The 21,013-nt window shown below is 39.3% G+C and overlaps 1 protein-coding gene across 2 annotated transcripts in view; it reads right to left on the minus strand.

Moving 5' to 3' along the window:
- Window positions 1-308: 308 nt before the first annotated feature.
- Window positions 309-21,013, minus strand: part of slc17a5 (solute carrier family 17 member 5) — a 38,023-nt gene continuing 17,318 nt past the window's right edge. For both annotated transcript variants that reach the window (XM_061966238.1, XM_061966245.1), the window contains exons 7-11: window positions 17,276-17,437; window positions 14,180-14,312; window positions 13,975-14,122; window positions 13,737-13,827; window positions 309-3,444 (exon numbers count right to left, since the gene is read on the minus strand). In XM_061966238.1, coding sequence (XP_061822222.1) covers window positions 3,295-3,444; window positions 13,737-13,827; window positions 13,975-14,122; window positions 14,180-14,312; window positions 17,276-17,437 — 684 coding nt within the window. In that variant the 3' untranslated portion in view covers window positions 309-3,294. The remainder of the gene's footprint in view (window positions 3,445-13,736; window positions 13,828-13,974; window positions 14,123-14,179; window positions 14,313-17,275; window positions 17,438-21,013) is intronic.

Raw genomic sequence — 21,013 nt, forward strand, 5'->3', positions numbered from 1 at the left:
AATTAAATATTTTTTTAAATCTTTTTGTCTAACGTATAAAATAATTACACGTATAGTTTGATTTTTGGGGATTTTATTATCTAATAAAATCACCAAAAATCAAAAAAGATTGTAAATATGTTATATGGATATGTGTATATATATATATATATATATATATATCTCATAGGCATTATGTAATGCCTATGAGAAAATGAAGACAAAATCTTCAAATCATAACAAACCTGGAAGGGGCGGAGCTAAGGATGTTAAAAAATTCAGTGTTCAAGTTTTTTTTCAGTAACTCACTTTTATTGAGAAAAAAAAAAAAAAAAAAAAGTGCAGAAAGATTCCAACTATTGATACATTTTGTGCGTTAAAGATGAGATCATGTCAGTCAATAAATGCTCAAACACTCAATCTATGTCATGGTGACAATGCTCACTACTGATTAATAATCATTTCATATATCGAGGGCCAATAATAAACTATCTATGGGACTCAAATGACTCCTTATTTACATGTCATGTTGTAGTTTGCATGGAAGTATAACTCTCACTAACAAGCTCTGATGACGATTGCATGACAGACATCAAATGATTGAAGACATTTTTGACATGAACTGTTTTCCAAGTAATGCCACTTTGTGTACATCAGGACAGTAAAAAAACACACAAGTCCCTTCATGTAGGTTCAAGTTTTGTAGTGTAAATAAGGCACAAGTGCAAACCGGATGTGACCTCTCTTTCACGTAAAAAGCTACTTGGTTTACAAACCACACCTGAGAATTAAAGAATCGCTGAAAGTGTCAATGTATACTGTTAAAAACATTTTTGATTTTTTTTTAAAAACGGCAGCTCAGTTACCAGAATTTTAGGGTGAAATTTACATTGACTTACTGTAAATTGAAAAAGGTCACCAATGGAATTTTGGTGCTGACTGAACTGCCAGTTTTTACCGACACGTCCACGTCAGTTAGTTGTTCTTCCAGTGATTACTCTTCATCAGGGGTGCCGAAAAGGGGGGGGTAAAGGAGACGGATTCTAGGGGCCCATGATGGAGGGGGGCCCAGAGAGGCCTCTAATGATGATGAAATTATAATACAGAAAAAATAATGACACGTGTTGGGAGCCCTGTAAAGATTCTTTTAATGGGGCCCAAAATCCCTAGCGGCGCCCCTGCTCTTCATGGACAAACTGTAAACGTTTACTGAAAGTTGCAATACTTTGTACAAAACTAAAATTGACATGTTTTACAGTTAAAAACCTGCTATCTCCGTTGCTACAGTTTTTATCGTAAAAGTTAGGTTTTTACCGCGCAATACTGTAAATTGAAAAACATTACCACTTATTTTTACAGTAAAATTCTGGTGACTGGGCTGCCCCGTTCATTTTCTACCGCTTGTCCCTTTCAGGGTCGCGGGGGGGTGCTGGAGCCTAACTCTGCTGCATTCGGGCAGCCATTTAAAAAATATATTTTTTACTGTAAAATCTGACCTTTTATTTATTCCCCCCCACAATGTAGCATTCAACTAAGTACACAAAGATCATTTTAAAAAGCTTTTGGTCGTCATAACACAAGAAAATGAAAACATGACATTGATTTATTTCAACTTCCCTTGATTAAAAATATTCTTTAATTGCCCTGAAATATGAGGAAACGTAAACTTTCCCCCGCCCATTCTCAAAGATAATAGAACATTCTGGCATATATTTAATTACATGATGGTTATGATGGCCTGTTGAGTTGTTTATTAGTGCATGTACACTAAATCATTTCATTTTGCACTGTTTTGAAATAATAATTATATCCTATTCCTCGAATACCATAATTACTAGAGATGTCCGATAATATCTGACTGCCGATATTATCGGCCGATAAATGCTTTAAAATGTAATATCGGAAATTATCGGTATCGGTTTCAAAAAGTAAAATTTAGGACTTTTTAAAACGCCGCTGTGTACACGGACGTAGGGAGAAGTACAGAGCGCCAATAAACCTTAAAGGCACTGCCTTTGCATGCCGGTCCAATTACATAATATCTACGACTTTTCACACACACAAGTGAATGCAAAGCATACTTGGTCAACAGCCATACAGGTCACACTGAGGGTGTCCGTATAAACAACTTTAACACTGTTACAAATATGCGCCACACTGTGAACCCACACCAAACAAGAATGACAAACACATTTCGGGAGAACATCTGCACTGTAACACAACAGAACAAATACCCAGAACCCCTTGCAGCACTAACTCTTCCGGGACGCTACAATATACACCCCCCGCTATCCCTACCCCCCAACCTCAATCTTCTCATGCTCTCTCACGTAGAGCATGTCCCAAATTCCAAGCTGCTGTTTTAAAGGAAGGCCTAAACTGGGGCGGTGTTGCTCGGTTGGTAGAGCGGCCGTGCGAGCAACTTGAGGGTTCCAGGTTCGATCCCCGCTTCCGTCTCCCGACTCACTGCCGTTGTGTCCTTGGGCAAGACACTTTACCCACCTGCTCCCAGTGCCACCCACACTGCTTTAAATGCAACTTAGATATTGGGTTTCACTATGTAAAAGCGCTATATAAATATAATTCACTTCACTTCAAATTCCAAGCTGCTGTTTTGAGGCATGTTAAAAAAAAAAGTAATGCACTTTGTGACTTCAATAATAAATATGGCAGTGCCATGTTGGCATTTTTTTCCCCCTAACTTGAGTTGATTTATTTTGGAAAACCTTGTTACATTGTTTTGGGCATCACAACAAAATGAGGCATAATAATAAGTTAATTCCACGACTGTGTGTATCGGTATCGGTTGATATCGGAATCGGTAATTAAGAGTTGGACAATATCGGCAAAAAAGCCATTATCGGACATCTCTAATAATTACTTTCAAATATTTGGGGTGAGAAGGAAACACAAACATGTTTTTTACTATTGTACTCACTTGTGTCTCTTCTGCTCAGTATTTCATGCCTTTTTTCATTTTAGCCTGAAAATAATCCTAATTTCTCCCTGCTAGCCCAACATTAGAGATGCTAGAGCAGCGTTTACAAAAACCAGTAAAAAGCTAGCAGCTCAGTTGTGAAAAACAGTACTACTGTTTTTTTCCCGTATAATCCTGACTTTTGGTCCAGAGTGTGGACCAAAAGTCAGGAGTGTAGAGTCTAGATGTTGTGGTGATAGTTGATTTATTTGTGTACTTTTCCGTGTGAGGAGAGAGCTTTTCCACACTGGACACGCAGCAGGTGTGGTGAAAGGAGCAGACATTAAAGTGTTGTTGTCAGCTGCAGCAGCTTCCATGTAGACTGGCTCAAGACTGGCTCAAGACTGGTTCAAGACTGACTTGCTGTGGGGCGCCTGCAAGGCCCAAGGCTGCACTCGCCCTTGTCCAAAGAGCGTGTAGAAGGTGGCTCCAAACACGTTGATGGCGCCGGCGATGAAGAAGACCGTCTGCCATTCTTCTATGGTGTTCTAGAAGAAGACCACACCTTCATTTTCTGCCGTTTGTTGGCCAGAGAGCCAACGAAGAGAGTCATGAAGACGAAGCGCTTCTGGTTTCATTAGAGGATCTTTGACTAGCATTTTTGCAGTCAATCCTTAAAAAGAGCATAGCACTCCTGTCTGGCAGTATAGAGGATCTTTGACTAGTAGTTTTGCAGTAAATCCTTAAAAAGAGCATAGAACTCCTGTCGTATAGAGGATCTTTGACTCCCCTTTTTGCAGTAAATCCCTGACACAAGCAAACCACCTGTTGTACAGAGGATCTTTGACTAGCATTTTTGCAGTTAATCCTTAAAAAAAAGCATAGCCCTCCTGTCTGGCAGTATAGAGGATCTTTGACTAGTAGTTTTGCAGTAAATCCTTAAAAAGAGCATAGAACTCCTGTCGTATAGAGGATCTTTGACTCCCCTTTTTGCAGTAAATCCCTGACACAAGCAAACCACCTGTTGTACAGAGGATCTTTGACTAGCATTTTTGCAGTTAATCCTTAAAAAGAGCATAGCCCTCCTGTCTGGCAGTATAGAGGATCTTTGACTAGTATTTTTGCAGTAAATCCTTAAAAAGAGCATAGAACTCCTGTCGTATAAAGGATCTTTGACTCCCCTTTTTGCAGTAAATCCCTGACACAAGCAAACCACCTGTCGTATAGAGGATCTTTGACTAGCATTTTTGCAGTTAATCCTTAAAAAGAGCATAGCACTCCTGTCTGGCAGTATAGATGATCTTTGACTAGTATTTTTGCAGGAAATCCTTAAAAAGAGCATAGAACTCCTGTCGTATAGAGGATCTTTGACTCCCCTTTTTGCAGTAAATCCCTGACACAAGCAAACCACCTGTCGTATAGAGGATATTTGACAAGGATCTTTCCAGTAAATCCTTAAAAAAAGCATAGCACTCCTGTCTGGCAGTATAGAGGATCTTTGACTAGTATTTTTGCAGTAAATCCTTAAAAAGAGCATAGAACTCCTGTCGTATGGAGGACCTTTGACTCCCCTTTTTGCAGTAAATCCCTGACACAAGCAAACCATCTGTCGTATAGAGGATCTTTGACAAGCATTTTTGCAGTAAATCCTTAAAAAAAGCATAGTACTCCGATGCTCTTTTTAAGGATTTACTGCAAAAATGCTTGTCAAAGATCCTCTATACTGCCAGACAGAATTCCTGTCGTATGGAGGATAGAGGATCTTTGACTTGCAGTAAAACCACCTGTCGTATAGAGGATCTTTGACAAGCATTTTTCCAGTAAATCCTTAAAAAAAGCATAGCACTCCTGTCTGGCAGTGTAGAGGATCTTTGACTATCATTTTTGCAGTAAATCCTTAAAAAGAGCATAGAACTCCTGTCGTATGGAGGATCTTTGACTCCCCTTTTTGCAGTAAATCCCTGACACAAGCAAACCACCTGTCGTATAGAGGATCTTTGACTAGCATTTTTCCAGTAAATCCTTAAAAGAAAGCATAACACTCCTGTCTGGCAGTTTAGAGGATCTTTGACTATCATTTTTGCAGTAAATCCTTAAAAAGAGCATAGAACTCCTGTCATATGGAGGATAGAGGATCTTTGACAAGTATTTTTCCAGTAAATCCTTTAAAAAAAGCAAAGCACTCCTGCCTGGCAGTATAGAGGATCTTTGACTAGTATTTTTGCAGTAAATCCTTAAAAAGAGCATAGCACTCCTGTCTGGCAGTATAGAGGATCTTTGACTAGTATTTTTCCAGTAAATCCTTAAAAAAAGCATAGCACTCCTGTCTGGCAGTTTAGAGGATCTTTGACTAGTATTTCTGCAGTAAATCCTTAAAAAGAGCATAGAACTCCTGTCGTATAGAGGATCTCTGACTACCCTTTTTGCAGTAAATCCCTGACACAAGCAAACCACCTGTCGTATAGAGGATCTTTGACTAGCATTTTTGCAGTTAATCCTTAAAAAGAGCATAGCACTCCTGTCTGGCAGTATAGAGGATCTTTGACTAGTATTTTTCCAGTAAATCCTTAAAAAAAGCATAGCACTCCTGTCTGGCAGTTTAGAGGATCTTTGACTAGTATTTCTGCAGTAAATCCTTAAAAAGAGCATAGAACTCCTGTTGTATAGAGGATCTCTGACTACCCTTTTTGCAGTAAATCCCTGACACAAGCAAACCACCTGTCGTATAGAGGATCTTTGACTAGCATTTTTGCAGTTAATCCTTAAAAAGAGCATAGCACTCGTGTCTGGCAGTATAGAGGATCTTTGACTAGTATTTCTGCAGTAAATCCTTAAAAAGAGCATAGAACTCCTGTCGTATAGAGGATCTTTGACTCCCCTTTTTGCAGTAAATCCCTGACACAAGCAAACCACCTGTCGTATAGAGGATCTTTGACAAGCATTTTTCCAGTAAATCCTTAAAAAGAGCATAGCACTCCTGTCTGGCAATATATAAGATCTTTGACTAGTATTTTTGCAGTAAATCCTTAAAAAGAGCATAGAACTCCTGTCATATAGAGGATCTTTGACCCCCCTTTTTGCAGTAAATCCCTGACACAAGCAAACCACCTGTCGTATAGAGGATCTTTGACTAGCATTTTTGCAGTTAATCCTTAAAAAGAGCATAGCACTCGTGTCTGGCAGTATAGAGGATCTCTGACTAGTATTTCTGCAGTAAATCCTTAAAAAGAGCATAGAACTCCTGTCGTATAGAGGATCTTTGACTCCCCTTTTTGCAGTAAATCCCTGACACAAGCAAACCACCTGTCGTATAGAGGATCTTTGACAAGCATTTTTCCAGTAAATCCTTAAAAAAGCATAGCACTCCTGTCTGGCAGTATAGACGATCTTTGACTAGTATTTTTGCAGTAAATCCTTAAAAAGAGCATAGCACTCCTGTCTGGCAATATATAAGATCTTTGACTAGTATTTTTGCAGTAAATCCTTAAAAAGAGCATAGAACTCCTGTCATATAGAGGATCTTTGACCCCCCTTTTTGCAGTAAATCCCTGACACAAGCAAACCACCTGTCATATAGAGGATCTTTGACTAGCATTTTTGCAGTTAATCCTTAAAAAGAGCATAGCACTCGTGTCTGGCAGTATAGAGGATCTTTGACTAGTATTTCTGCAGTAAATCCTTAAAAAGAGCATAGAACTCCTGTCGTATAGAGGATCTTTGACTCCCCTTTTTGCAGTAAATCCCTGACACAAGCAAACCACCTGTCGTATAGAGGATCTTTGACAAGCATTTTTCCAGTAAATCCTTAAAAAAAGCATAGCACTCCTGTCTGGCAGTGTAGAGGATCTTTGACTAGTATTTTTGCAGTTAATCCTTAAAAAGAGCATAGCACTCCTGTCTGGCAGTTTAGAGGATCTTTGACAAGCATTTTTGCAGTACATCCTTAAAAAGAGCATAGCACTCCTGTCGTACAGAGGATAGAGGATCTTTGACTCCCCTTTTTGCAGTAAATCCCTGACACAAGCAAACCATCTGTCGTATAGAGGATCTTTGACAAGCATTTTTGCAGTAAATCCTTAAAAAAAGCATAGCACTCCTATGCTCTTTTTAAGGATTTACTGCAAAAATGCTTGTCAAAGATCCTCTATACTGCCAGACAGAACTCCTGTTGTATGGAGGATAGAGGATCTTTGACTTGCAGTAAAACCACCTGTCGTATAGAGGATCTTTGACAAGCATTTTTCCAGTAAATCCTTAAAAAAAGCATAGCACTCCTGTCTGGCAGTGTAGAGGATCTTTGACTATCATTTTTGCAGTAAATCCTTAAAAAGAGCATAGAACTCCTGTCGTATGGAGGATCTTTGACTCCCCTTTTTGCAGTAAATCCCTGACACAAGCAAACCACCTGTCGTATAGAGGATCTTTGACTCCCCTTTTTGCAGTAAATCCCTGACACAAGCAAACCACCTGTCGTATAGAGGATCTTTGACTAGCATTTTTGCAGTTAATCCTTAAAAAGAGCATAGAACTCCTGTCGTATAGAGGATCTTTGACTACCCTTTTTGCAGTAAATCCCTGACACAAGCAAACCACCTGTCGTATAGAGGATCTTTGACTCCCCTTTTTGCAGTAAATCCCTGACACAAGCAAACCACCTGTCGTATAGAGGATCCTTGACAAGCATTTTTCCAGTAAATCCTTAAAAGAAAGCATAACACTCCTGTCTGGCAGTTTAGAGGATCTTTGACTATCATTTTTGCAGTAAATCCTTAAAAAGAGCATAGAACTCCTGTCATATGGAGGATAGAGGATCTTTGACAAGTATTTTTCCAGTAAATCCTTTAAAAAAAGCAAAGCACTCCTGCCTGGCAGTATAGAGGATCTTTGACTAGTATTTTTGCAGTAAATCCTTAAAAAGAGCATAGCACTCCTGTCTGGCAGTATAGAGGATCTTTGACTAGTATTTCTGCAGTAAATCCTTAAAAAGAGCATAGAACTCCTGTCGTATAGAGGATCTCTGACTACCCTTTTTGCAGTAAATCCCTGACACAAGCAAACCACCTGTCGTATAGAGGATCTTTGACTAGCATTTTTGCAGTTAATCCTTAAAAAGAGCATAGCACTCGTGTCTGGCAGTATAGAGGATCTTTGACTAGTATTTCTGCAGTAAATCCTTAAAAAGAGCATAGAACTCCTGTCGTATAGAGGATCTTTGACTCCCCTTTTTGCAGTAAATCCCTGACACAAGCAAACCACCTGTCGTATAGAGGATCTTTGACTAGCATTTTTCCAGGAAATCCTTAAAAAAAGCATAGCACTCCTGTCTGGCAGTTTAGAGGATCTTTGACTAGTATTTCTGCAGTAAATCCTTAAAAAGAGCATAGAACTCCTGTCGTATAGAGGATCTTTGACTCCCCTTTTTGCAGTAAATCCCTGACACAAGCAAACCATCTGTCGTATAAAGGATCTTTGACAAGCATTTTTGCAGTTAATCCTTAAAAAGAGCATAGCACTCCTGTCGTACAGAGGATAGAGGATCTTTGACTCCCCTTTTTGCAGTAAATCCCTGACACAAGCAAACCATCTGTCGTATAGAGGATCTTTGACAAGCATTTTTCCAGTAAATCCTTAAAAAAAGCATAGCACTCCTATGCTCTTTTTAGGGATTTACTGCAAAAATGCTTGTCAAAGATCCTCTATACTGCCAGACAGAACTCCTGTCGTATGGAGGATAGAGGATCTTTGACTTGCAGTAAAACCACCTGTCGTATAGAGGATCTTTGACAAGCATTTTTCCAGTAAATCCTTAAAAAAAGCATAGCACTCCTGTCTGGCAGTGTAGAGGATCTTTGACTAGTATTTTTGCAGTAAATCCTTAAAAAGAGAATAGCACTCCTGTCTGGCAGTGTAGAGGATCTTTGACTAGTATCTTTGCAGTAAATCCTTAAAAAAAAGCATAACACAGGAGTTCTATGCTCTTTTTAAGGATTTACTGCAAAAATGCTAGTCAAAGATCTTAGACTTTTTGCAGTAAATCCTTAAAAAGAGCGTAGAACTCCTGTCGTACGGAGGATAGAGGATCTTTGACTCCCCTTTTTGCAGTAAATCCCTGACACAAGCAAACCACCTGTCGTATAGAGGATCTTTGACTAGTATTTTTGCAGTAAATCCTTAAAGAGCACAGAACTCCTGTCGTACGGAGGATAGAGGATCTTTGACTCCCCTTTTTGCAGTAAATCCCTGACACAAGCAAACCACCTGTCGTATAGAGGATCTTTGACTAGTATTTTTGCAGTAAATCCTTAAAGAGCACAGAACTCCTGTCGTATGGAGGGTAGAGGATCTTTGACTCCCCTTTTTGCAGTAAATCCCTGACACAAGCAAACCACCTGTCGTATAGAGGATCTTTGACAAGCATTTTTCCAGTAAATCCTTAAAAAAAGCATAGCACTCCTGTCTGACAGTATAGAGGATCTTTGACTAGTATTTTTGCAGTAAATCCTTAAAAAAAAGCATAGCACTCCTGTCTGGCAGTATAGAGGATCTTTGACTAGTATTTTTGCAGTAAATCCTTAAAAAGAGCATAGAACTCCTGTTGTATGGAGGATAGAGGATCTTTGACTCCCCTTTTTGCAGTAAATCCCTGACACAAGCAAACCACCTTTGACAAGCATTTTTGCGGCGAATCCTTAAAAAAGCATAGCACTCCTGTCTGGCAGTATACTGTATAAGATCTTTGACTAGTATTTTTGCAGTAATTCCTTAAAAAGAGCATAGAACTCCTGTCGTATAGAGCATAGAGGATCTTTGACTCCCCTTTTTGCAGTAAATCCGTGACACAAGCATAACACTCCTGTCGTCTGGGGGTATAGAGAATCTAATGACTCCCCTTTTTGCAGTAAATCCCTGAAACAAGCATAGCACTCCTGTCGTATAGAGGATCTTGGACTAGCATTTTTGCAGTAAATCCTTAGAGCATAGCACTCCTGTCATTTGAGGATCTTTGACTAGAATGTTATCCCTTACAAACAGCACAGGACTCCTGTCGTTTCGAGGATCTTTGACCGTTTTTTGCAGTAAATCCTTAAAAAGAGCATAGCGCTCCTGTCATAGAAAAGTCTTTGACTAGAAAGTTTGCAGCTATCCTTACAAACAGCACAGGACTTGTCGTATAGAGGATCTTCGACCTGCATTTTGTCAGCAAATCTCTAAAACAAGCATAATACTCCTGTCGTATAGAGAATCTTTGACTGTTTTTTTGCAGTAAATCTTTAAAAACAGCATGGCACTCCTGTCGTATAGAGGCTCTTTGACTAGTGTTTTTTGCAGTAAATCTCTAAAACATAGCATGTCCATAGCGTTTCTACTCTCTTCATTCTTCAATCAGGGCAATGTTTGTAAGTTTTACAATATAACTACAACAATTCTTACTTACTCAACCGTCACATGTGTGTAGGAGTGTTTTCATGCATATTTGTACGTGCTATCGTAATGTAATCAAGCTAGTGTCGTTAGCATTAGCTAATATGCTAACACGTTTACAAGTGTCTGTGTTAGTATAATTAACTTACAATGGCATTCTTTTTATTTGATCTTTTTTGTATTTTAGTTTCGTAAAATTCTCCAAAACGTCACCGTGGAGTTATTGAGTCTGTTTAGCTGATTGGAGAGCTAGCTTACGCAGCTGGTGGGTCCATGACGATGACTTCTGTTTTGTTTGATCAGCCGTTTTACTGCCGTGTTACAGACACTGTTTTGAAACAATTAAAGTATGTCAATAAACATTGTGTAAATAACTCATTTCACAACGTATGATGACTTCTGTTTTGTTTGATCAGCCGTTTTACTGCCCTGTTACAGACACCGTTTGGAAACAATGAAGGTATGTAAATAAACATTTACAAAATATTTTGTACCGGTATAAATCTGCGGCTTAGGGTCTGATGCGGCTAATATATGTAACAATATTTATTTCTTCTCAAATTTGGTGGGTGTGGCTCATACTTGCCAACCTTGAGACCTCCAATTTCGGGAGGTGTGGGGGTGGGGGTGGGGGGTTGGGCGTGGTTAAGAGGGGAGGAGTATATTGACAGCTAGAATTCACCAAGTCAAGTATTTCATTATATATATATATATATATATATATATCTACATCCTGAAAATATGCAAACAAAACTGTGTTTAGATCATTGATACTTCAAACTTGCATAAATAAATATTAAGGAATATAACATAACTTGGCTTCTGAGAGCTTCAAAATGTAATTAATAAAATGTTAAAGTTGTTGATAAACAAACAATTATTTTAATAATTAAATATGGTCATTTTAAATGAATTATTATGATCATTTAAAATTAATTATTTCAAATATGTTTATTTTAATGTATAATTCTATGGCTGAGTGTAATAAGGAGTCAGAAAAGATACAAATAAAAATATAATTAATTTTGATGTTTTTAGCTAAATATAGTAAAAACATTTTTTTTTTTTAAATTAATATATATATTTATTTTTAGGTAAGATAAACATAATAATACAATTTATCTGTAGTCTGGATGATTTAGTTCTTGTCACCCTGTTGTCCTCCCGTCATGAAAAAAGTCAGTCCTCACTCAGGTCGCATGGAGCTGGAGGGGGCGTGGCCTCCAGCTCCGGCTGAAAATCGGGAGATTTTCGGGAGAATATTTGTCCCGGGAGGTTTTCGGGAGAGGCGCTGAATTTTGGGAGTCTCCCGGAAAATTCGGGAGGGTTGGCAAGTATGGTGTGGCTTAAACCTTTTTGTCACAAATAAATGTATAAGAAACATCTGTGTGTTGACTCATTATCAGTGAATAGTACTGTGGAGGGAGAGTGTGATCAGCGCGCCTGCAGGAGCAAAGGTCACTGCCTCTGTCGATGGTTTTGCACCATCGGATAGCGGGCGGGGCATGTGCTGACGGCGAGACACAGCTCGCAGGTGATTAGATTTCACAGGTGGTACATGGTAATCTAATCATCTGTTGTCTTTATCAGTGAGCAGCCGGGAGCAGAGAGAGGGAAAGGATACGGACGTGACTGAAAGGTCTTGTGTTGAAACAATATCATTAAAACCTGCACGCTTGGCTCCTGAGCCGTGTCTGACAGTGGGACCGCTCGGAAGCGACTTCCACAAGTACAAACCCCGTTTCCATATGAGTTGGGAAATTGTGTTAGATGTAAATATAAACGGAATACAATGATTTGCAAATCATTTTCAACCCATATTCAGTTGAATATGCTACAAAGACAACATATTTGATGTTCAAACTGATAAACATTTTTTTTTTTTGCAAATAATCATTAACTTTAGAATTTGATGCCAGCAACACGTGACAAAGAAGTTGGGAAAGGTGGCAATAAATACTGATAAAGTTGAGAAATGCTCATCAAACACTTATTTGGAACATCCCACAAGTGAACTGGCAAATTGGGAACAGGTGGGTGCCATGATTGGGTATAAAAGTAGATTCCAGGAAATGCTCAGTCATTCACAAACAAGGATGGGGCGAGGGTCACCACTTTGTCAACAAATGCATGAGCAAATTGTTGAACAGTTTAAGAAAAACCTTTCTCAACCAGCTATTGCAAGGAATTTAGGGATTTCACCATCTACGGTCCGTAATATCATCAAAGGTTTCAGAGAATCTGGAGAAATCACTGCACGTAAGCAGCTAAGCCCGTGACCTTCGATCCCTCAGGCTGTACTGCATCAACAAGCGACATCAGTGTGTAAAGGATATCACCACATGGGCTCAGGAACACTTCAGAAACCCACTGTCAGTAACTACAGTTGGTCGCTACATCTGTAAGTGCAAGTTAAAACTCTCCTATGCAAGGCGAAAACCGTTTATCAACAACACCCAGAAACGCCGTCGGCTTCGCTGGGCCTGAGGTCATCTAAGATGGACTGATACAAAGTGGAAAAGTGTTCTGTGGTCTGACGAGTCCACATTTCAAATTGTTTTTGGAAACTGTGGACGTCGTGTCCTCCGGACCAAAGAGGAAAAGAACCATCCGGATTGTTATCGGCGCAAAGTTGAAAAGCCAGCATCTGTGATGGTATGGGGGTGTATTAGTGCCCAAGACATGGGTAACTTACACATCTGTGAAGGCACCATTAATGCTGAAAGGTACATACAGGTTTTGGAGCAACATATGTTGCCATCCAAGCAACGTTACCATGGACGCCCCTGCTTATTTCAGCAAAACAATGCCAAGCCACGTGTTACATCAACGTGGCTTCATAGTAAAAGAGTGCGGGTACTAGACTGGCCTGCCTGTAGTCCAGACCTGTCTTCCATTGAAAATGTGTGGCGCATTATGAAGCCTAAAATACCACAACGGAGATCCCCAGACTGTTGAACAACTTAAGCTGTACATCAAGCAAGAATGGGAAAGAATTCCACCTGAGAAGCTTAAAAAATGTGTCTCCTCAGTTCCCAAACGTTTACTGAGTGTTGTTAAAAGGAAAGGCCATGTAACACAGTGGTGAACATGCCCTTTCCCAACTACTTTGGCATGTGTTGCAGCCATGAAATTCTAAGTTAATTATTATTTGCAAAAAAAAAAAAAAAGTTTATGAGTTTGAACATCAAATATCTTGTCTTTGTAGTGCATTCAACTGAATATGGGTTGAAAAAGGATTTGCAAATCATTGTATTTCGTTTATATTTACATCTAACACAATTTCCCAACTCATATGGAAACGGGGTTTGTACATCTATACTGCTGTACACTGACTACTCTTAAGTATCTATCTTAGTATTTATTGTCCCTTGACAAGATGTAATGAAAAAAGGATGTCAGAAAAAGAGGTTCTTACGTTTGCAGTGAGGCTTCTGGCGATGAGCGGTCCCACCATGCCGGGGATGGTGGCGAAGGAGTTGGTGATGCCCAGCAGGATGCCCGAGTACCTGCCAGGACCACAACGACACGGCCCGGTCAGTGCTGTGAGTTTACGTGAGCAATCTTGATGGATCGCGTCATGTTGCTTCCGCTTCCTGTTCTGTGGTTATCGTCACAGGTGGAAGATGTTGGCGGACCTAATGTAGCGGCCTTACGAGGGAGCGATGTCCAGGTGGTTGATGTTGAAGCCCGACGACGACACGCCGCCCAGCGAGGAGGAGATGGTGAGGAAGGCGATGGCCAGGGTGTAGTTGCAGCCCGTGTAGCCCGCCGCCACCAGGAAGATGCCCGGTCCGATCATACCTGCACACACACACACCTGTATTCCCTGGGTCCTGGGATGGAAGTACAAGAACCTACCGATGATGGTGAAGGTCTTCCTGACGGTGACGGTGGGGTAGGAGCACTTCTCCCGCAGGTAGTCTGCCAACTGGCCGCTGAGCACGGCGCACACGGCGCAGCCCAGGTAAGGCAGAGCAGACAACATTCCGTTCTGACGTGGAGCAACAAATCCACCTTTACATCCACACTACAATCTGCTCCGTTTCTATAGCAACAAGCACATCACACGCTGCCCTCTGCCGGCTGACGCAAGTAGTGCAGTCCTCCATTCAACTGGAGGAACAATGAAATCATATAGACAATCTTTGACTAGCAGTCCTGCAATAAATACTCAATACCAGCCTAAAACTCCTGTCACGTAGAGGATCGTTGACCGGCCTTTTTACAATAACTCCATAGCACTCCTCTCGTCTTGATGCATAGAGGATCTTTGACTCACATTTTTGCAGTAAATCAAATAAACTAGCACAACACTCCTTTTGTATAGATGATCTTTGACTGTTTTTTGCAGTAAATCTTTAGAGTATAACGCTCCTTCCTATAGAGGATATTTGATTATGGTTTTTGCAGTAAATCCCGACAATGAGCATGGCGCTACTGTCTTGTAGAGGATCTTTGACTAGCATGTTTGTATTAAATTCTCCTGTCGCATAGAGGATCTTTAACTCGTGTTTTTGCAGTAAATCCAATAAACTAGCATAACACTGCGGTTCTAGTATAACCCTCCTGTTGTATAGATGATCTTTGACTGTTTTTTGCAGTAAATCTTTAGAGCATAATGCTCCTCTCCTATAGAGGATCTTTGATTATGTTTTTTGCAGTAAATCCCGACAATCGTATAGAGGATCTTTGACGAGCATGTTTGTATTAAATCCTCCTGTCATATCGAGGATCTTTAACTCGTGTTTTTGCAGTAAATCAAATAAACTAGCATAACACTCCTGTTGTATAGATGATCTTTGACGGTTTTTTGCAGTAAATCTTAAGAGTATAACACTCCCCACCTATAGAGGATCTTTGATTATGGTTTTTGCAGTAAATCCCGACAATGAGCATAGCGCTACTGTCGTATAGAGGATCTTTGACTAGCATATTTGTATTAAATCCTCCTGTTGTATAGAGGATCTTTGACTAGCATGTTTGTATTAAATCCCCCTGTCGTATAGAGGATCTTTAACTCGTGTTTTTGCAGTAAATCCAATAAACTAGCATAACACTCCTTTTCTAGTATAACCCTCCTGTTGTATAGATGATCTTTGACTGTTTTTTGCAGTAAATATTTAGAGCATAACGCTCCTCTCCTATAGAGGATCTTTGATTATGGTTTTTGCAGTAAATCCCGACAATCGTATCTTATTACATTTTTTAATTTTTTTCTATTTGGACAAAAAAATAAATGTACTGAATGAAATTGCATGTTTTTTTGAAACTTTAATATTGCAACAAATTTATTTTCATACTTTTCAAAAAAACTGTTGTCAAAAAACCTATGATTTCAACGCAAGTTATCCATCAAATTGTAAAAATGACAATAGTTATTTTGGTAAAAATGTTGGTGGTTTTCGCAGCATATGAATGTAAAACTAAAATTCTGGCAACTTACCTGCCATTTCTTTTTACCATAAAATCTACAGTTGCTGTTTTTACTGTGTATTACGGTACCACAGTTTTTTTTCACGTTAAAAAACTTACGGCTCAGAAAGTGGTAGTGTTTTTCCCATTTACAGTAATATGTTGTACAACCACTGTAAAATTTTCAGCCAAATTCTGGTGATTTAATGTAAAAAAAAAAAAAAAAGCAAAATAGTAATACTGTTTTTCTGTTTACCGTAATATGTTTTTAAAAAAAACTAACACTGTTTCACAGTGAAATTTAGGGCACTGCGTTGCCACTTTGTTGACTGTAAAATCTACATCATTTTTTAGTGTGCATATAAAATATACAGAAAATTCCTGGATATAAGTCATTATTTTTTTCCTATGCTTTGACACTTGCGGTTTATAAAACGGTGCAGCTAATTTGGGGATTTTTCTGCGCTGACAGCCATAATGCAAATAGTTTTCGCGGCAGTGCCCTTCTGTTTAGATTGAGCTTCTAACCAAAGGTAGAAGTGCTGTTCCATCTTCTAACCGTCCATAGCGTTTCTACTTCAATGGATTTTTCATTCATCACTCCAAGCAACGTTTGTAAGTTTTACAATATCAAGCTAGCCTTGTTAGCATTAGCTAATGTGCTAACACGTTCACACGTGTCTGTGTTAGTCTTTTTGTATTGTTTCAGTTTCACAAATTCCTCAGCAAATTCACCAAAAGGTCACTGTGGAGTTGCATAGGTAAATGTATATATTATTCGCTGTTACAAGCGGCCCTCTTAGGACAGCCATAACGGCCATGTGGCCCTCAAAACGAGTTTCCTCTGGTCTCAAGGATCTTCGACTAGCCTTTTTGCAGTAAATCCTGAAAGAGCGTAGTGCTCCTGTCGTATAGAGGATCTTTGATGAGCATTTGCTCTTATTTAAAATTGTGATTATATGAGCCAAGTGGTGAGGCTAAAATGTGAAAGTATAACAAAGCCTTTTGTTGACATTGTGTCGTTTACAGTTACTTATTTCTGTAAAGTTCCTGTGCTTTTGATTCAATTTGTGACGTCACTTCCCCTTCGTGCACGTCTTTTTCTCAATAGTTTGTGTGAATTGTCATTTCTACTTGTGCATGGGTTTAGTGCAAAATGTTCTTATTTCAGGTGTTTTGGGGTAGAAAGCTTGTCTCATTGCTAATGTTCCTCCTTACAAATGATTGCATGAGAACATTGCAGCTATAATAGAGTGGTTTGGTCACTAGAGGGCGACAGAGACTGCATGATCATGCATTAAGTGCTGCTGATTGAGTTAAGTGGGTTCTGACATGTTGACAAAACAATTCCATTCTCATCAAGACTTTGTATTATCAATTGTTATTATTAATTGTTATTGACGTATGACTCAATTAGGTTTGCTGAAAATTGATTTTTGACCGCGTTACTTTGACCTGAGCTAACCCCTTAATATTAAAATCAATCCACTCTGAAGCTATGACCTTTGACCTGTGACAGACCACACCGGATGGAGTCCTGACCTGCTGGATGCTGAAGCCCAGGACGTCGCTCATGTAGGTGGGCAGCAGCGTGAGGAGCGTGTAGAAGGTCCAGTTGTACGAGAAGTGGGCCACCACGATGGCCAAGAGCGGGCGCGACGTCACGATGCCTCGCCAGGGGACGTGTCCTCCTGAGGGGGACAGCTGGTAGAACCAGGAATCACCAGTCAGCAGCGTAAACTTTGCAATAAGTCGGTGCTCTTGTCACATAGAAGATCTTTGACTAGTGTTTTTGCAGTAGGTCCCTAAAACAGCTAAACCCTGTCATTTGAAGGATCTTTGACTAGCGTTTTTTTTTTTTTTTGTAGTTGACTATTAAAAACAGCATGAGGCTCCTGTCATATGAAGGAAATTTGACTAGCATTTATTCATTGCAGTTGGCCCTTTAACCACGTTTTCATCAAGAGGATATTTGACAGGCATTCTGTTATTTTTGCAGTTGTTCGTTTAAAACAGCAAAGCACTTCCATCATTCAGAAGATCTTTGACCAGCGTTCAGTTTTTTTGCTTTTGTTTTACTGTTGGCCATTAAAAACAGCAGAGGGCTCCTGCCATATAAAGGATCTTATATTAAAAACAGCAGAGCAATTCTGTCAAATAGAGGATCTTTGACTAGCCTTTCGTTGTTCTGCTTTTTTGGCAGTTGGCCTTTAAGAACAGTAGAGCTCTCCTTTCTTATAAAGGATCTTTGATTGGCATTTGTATATATTGTTTGCAGTTGGTGATTAAAAAACAGCATTGTGTTCCTGTCAGATAAAAGGAACTATGACTGGCATTTTTTTTATTTTTTTTATAACGGTTGGCCATTAAGAACAGCAGAGCGCTCTTGTCATACTAAGGATCTTTGACTGCCTTTTTTCTTTTGTAGTTAGTTGCTAAAAACAGCAGAGCGCTTTTGACATAAAAATGATCTTTGACTGGCTTTTTTAAATTAAAATTTTTTTTTTTTGCAGTTGGGCATTTAAAACAGCAGGTTAAAGTCAAAATGCTACAAACCGATATTATATATGTTTAAAAACAAAACGTTGTTATAGATAACTGATATTCTTATTAGTTAAAACATTTCAGCTTTTTCTTAGTACGCTACGATTTTATGCTCTACTTTTCTTACATTTTTACTGCTGTTTTTATTTATTATAGATATGTTTTTATTTGAAAACACAACTTTTAAAATTTTAGCAGACACATTAGGTATATTTGCAAACCGTATCGGATCGGTATCGCCGATACCAGCCTGAATTTTACTAGGTATCGCACATCGCTACCAGCCAGATGTTTTGAAGTGCTTGCACCGGGAGTCCAACCTGGTCAGGAAAGGTCAACAGGGACTGTTCTTGATCAGGCCCAACTTCCCCAAAGGCTGATGCTCTGTTTGTATCTGAGCAATACGTCCATGGATCCTGCTAACCCCTCTTTGCGGTTCAGAACTATTAGGTCTAAGGAACAGCTTGGGGCTGTGGCCTCTATCTCCCCCTCCCCCCACCAGACCCTCACAGCTGGTTACTTCCTCCTGCATAACTATCTCCTCATCAACGCAGACAACATAAGTTCCCCTTTTGCACACTCAGACTTTTGCGCTGACATTGTTTGCACTGCTTAGTATCTGACATTAATTACTGTTGTTTTAGTTTCAGTTTTTTATTTGTTCAGTGAAGTTTAGTAAGATATTTGCATGATTTCATATTTTGCATCTTTTAATCTTTTCCTACAAGAAACAGGAGGAGTCTGTATAATTTAATCGTACATTTGTATGTCAACAGTGGTACCTCAACTTAAGAGTGTTTGGACATAAGCGCGGTCTTTTAGACAATTGTTATGCTTTAAGTTGCAAGCAAAGATTTGAGTAACGAGCTTGTTGGCGTAGTTGAAGCGTAGCACGGCTAGTCTGTACCCTACTGAAGCAGAATGAGTCGATAACACCAGCCATGGACGTTAAAATAATATCTAAACGGCGGAAAATGTATCCATAAAATATAAACAAGCTGCTGATGGTGTGTTTGATGGCAAAGCAGCTGGAAGGAGATACCATAGAAGTCCACTCTCTAAAGTAATGTACATTATTATTACATTACTTCATTGAAGTACTGCAATTGTTTTTACTATATTCTATTGTATTGTTTTTATACCAAATATTTGTTTCTCTACAAGTGTTTTATTTTAATTTTAAAAGGGTGTGTTACATTTTAAAACTGAGCTGTTTTAGGAAGATCAAGCACCGATTAAGTTGATTTGAATTGATTAAAGTGGGAAGCGAGTGCAGCTGGGATAGGCTCCAGCACCCCCACGACCCTAAGAGGGACAAATATATATATATATATATATATATATATATACACACATATATATATATTTATGTGTGTGTATATGTATATGTATATATATATATATATATATATATATATATACACACATATATATATATATATATATATATATATATATATATATATATATATATATATATATGGGCTTCACGGTGGCAGAGGGGTTAGTGCATCTGCCTCACAATACGAACTATGAACCCACGCCAGGAAACCAACCAAAAAAGAACAGAAAACGAAACAAGAACAGAAAACGAAACAACATCATCTGGTACAACCCCCCATACAGCAAAAACGTCTCAACTAACATTGGCCACAAATTCCTCAGTGATCACCTATGAACCCACGCCAGGAAACCAACCAAAAAAGAACAGACAACGAAACAACATCATCTGGTACAACCCCCCATACAGCAAAAACGTCTCAACTAACATTGGCCACAAATTCCTCAGTCTGATTGACAAACACTTCCCCAAAGGCAACACCCTAAGAAAAGTATTCAACAAGAACAACATTAAATTGAGCTACAGCTGTATGAACAATATACGACAAATTATCTCAAACCACAACAAAACAATTGCAAATGAGCCGTCGGCCCCCGGACAGAGCGACCCCAAAACCAACAAAGGCTGCAACTGCCGCAAGAAACCTGATTGCCCTCTCAACGGGGGGTGCTTACAAACATCAGTTGTTTACCAATCTAAGGTAACACGCAAGGACATTAACACATCCGACACATATGTAGGATTAACCGAGGGAGAGTTTAAAACCAGATGGAACAATCACAAGGCTTCTTGCAGGAACCAAAACCTGCGGAATACCACAGAACTCAGCAAACACATTTGGGACCTCAAAGACAATAATGTTGAATATTCAATAACATGGCAAATTCTTGCATCCAGCACACCTTACAATAGTGGTAATAAAAGATGCAACCTATGCTTGAAAGAGAAACTGTTTATTATATACCGTCCAGACCTGTCATCCCTCAACAAGCGCAGCGAAATTGTATCAGCATGCCGCCACAGACGGAAACACCTCCTAGGTAACACATGAGCCAATCACCACGCCCCTACTACAGCCTGTACCCACCCACTCTGTGCCCTATATAAACCATGGTATGTGAATGCTCCCATTAAAATCTCCTGATGATTGAGGGAACCCGTCAGGTCTTCCATTCACGTTCACTGTTCTAGTCATTTATGCATTTGTGTTTCGCACAAGAGGTAGAACATCTTGCTCTGTGTTTTCTGGAATCTATATATATATATATATATAAACTATAGATACACTATATTGCCAAAGGTATTAGGCCACCTGCCTTGACTCACATACTGTATGAACTTGAAGTGCCATCCCATTCCTAACCCATAGTGTTAAATATGATGTGGGTCCACCT

Source organism: Nerophis lumbriciformis, linkage group LG02, assembly GCF_033978685.3.
Source record: "Nerophis lumbriciformis linkage group LG02, RoL_Nlum_v2.1, whole genome shotgun sequence".
Lineage (NCBI taxonomy): Eukaryota > Metazoa > Chordata > Actinopteri > Syngnathiformes > Syngnathidae > Nerophis > Nerophis lumbriciformis.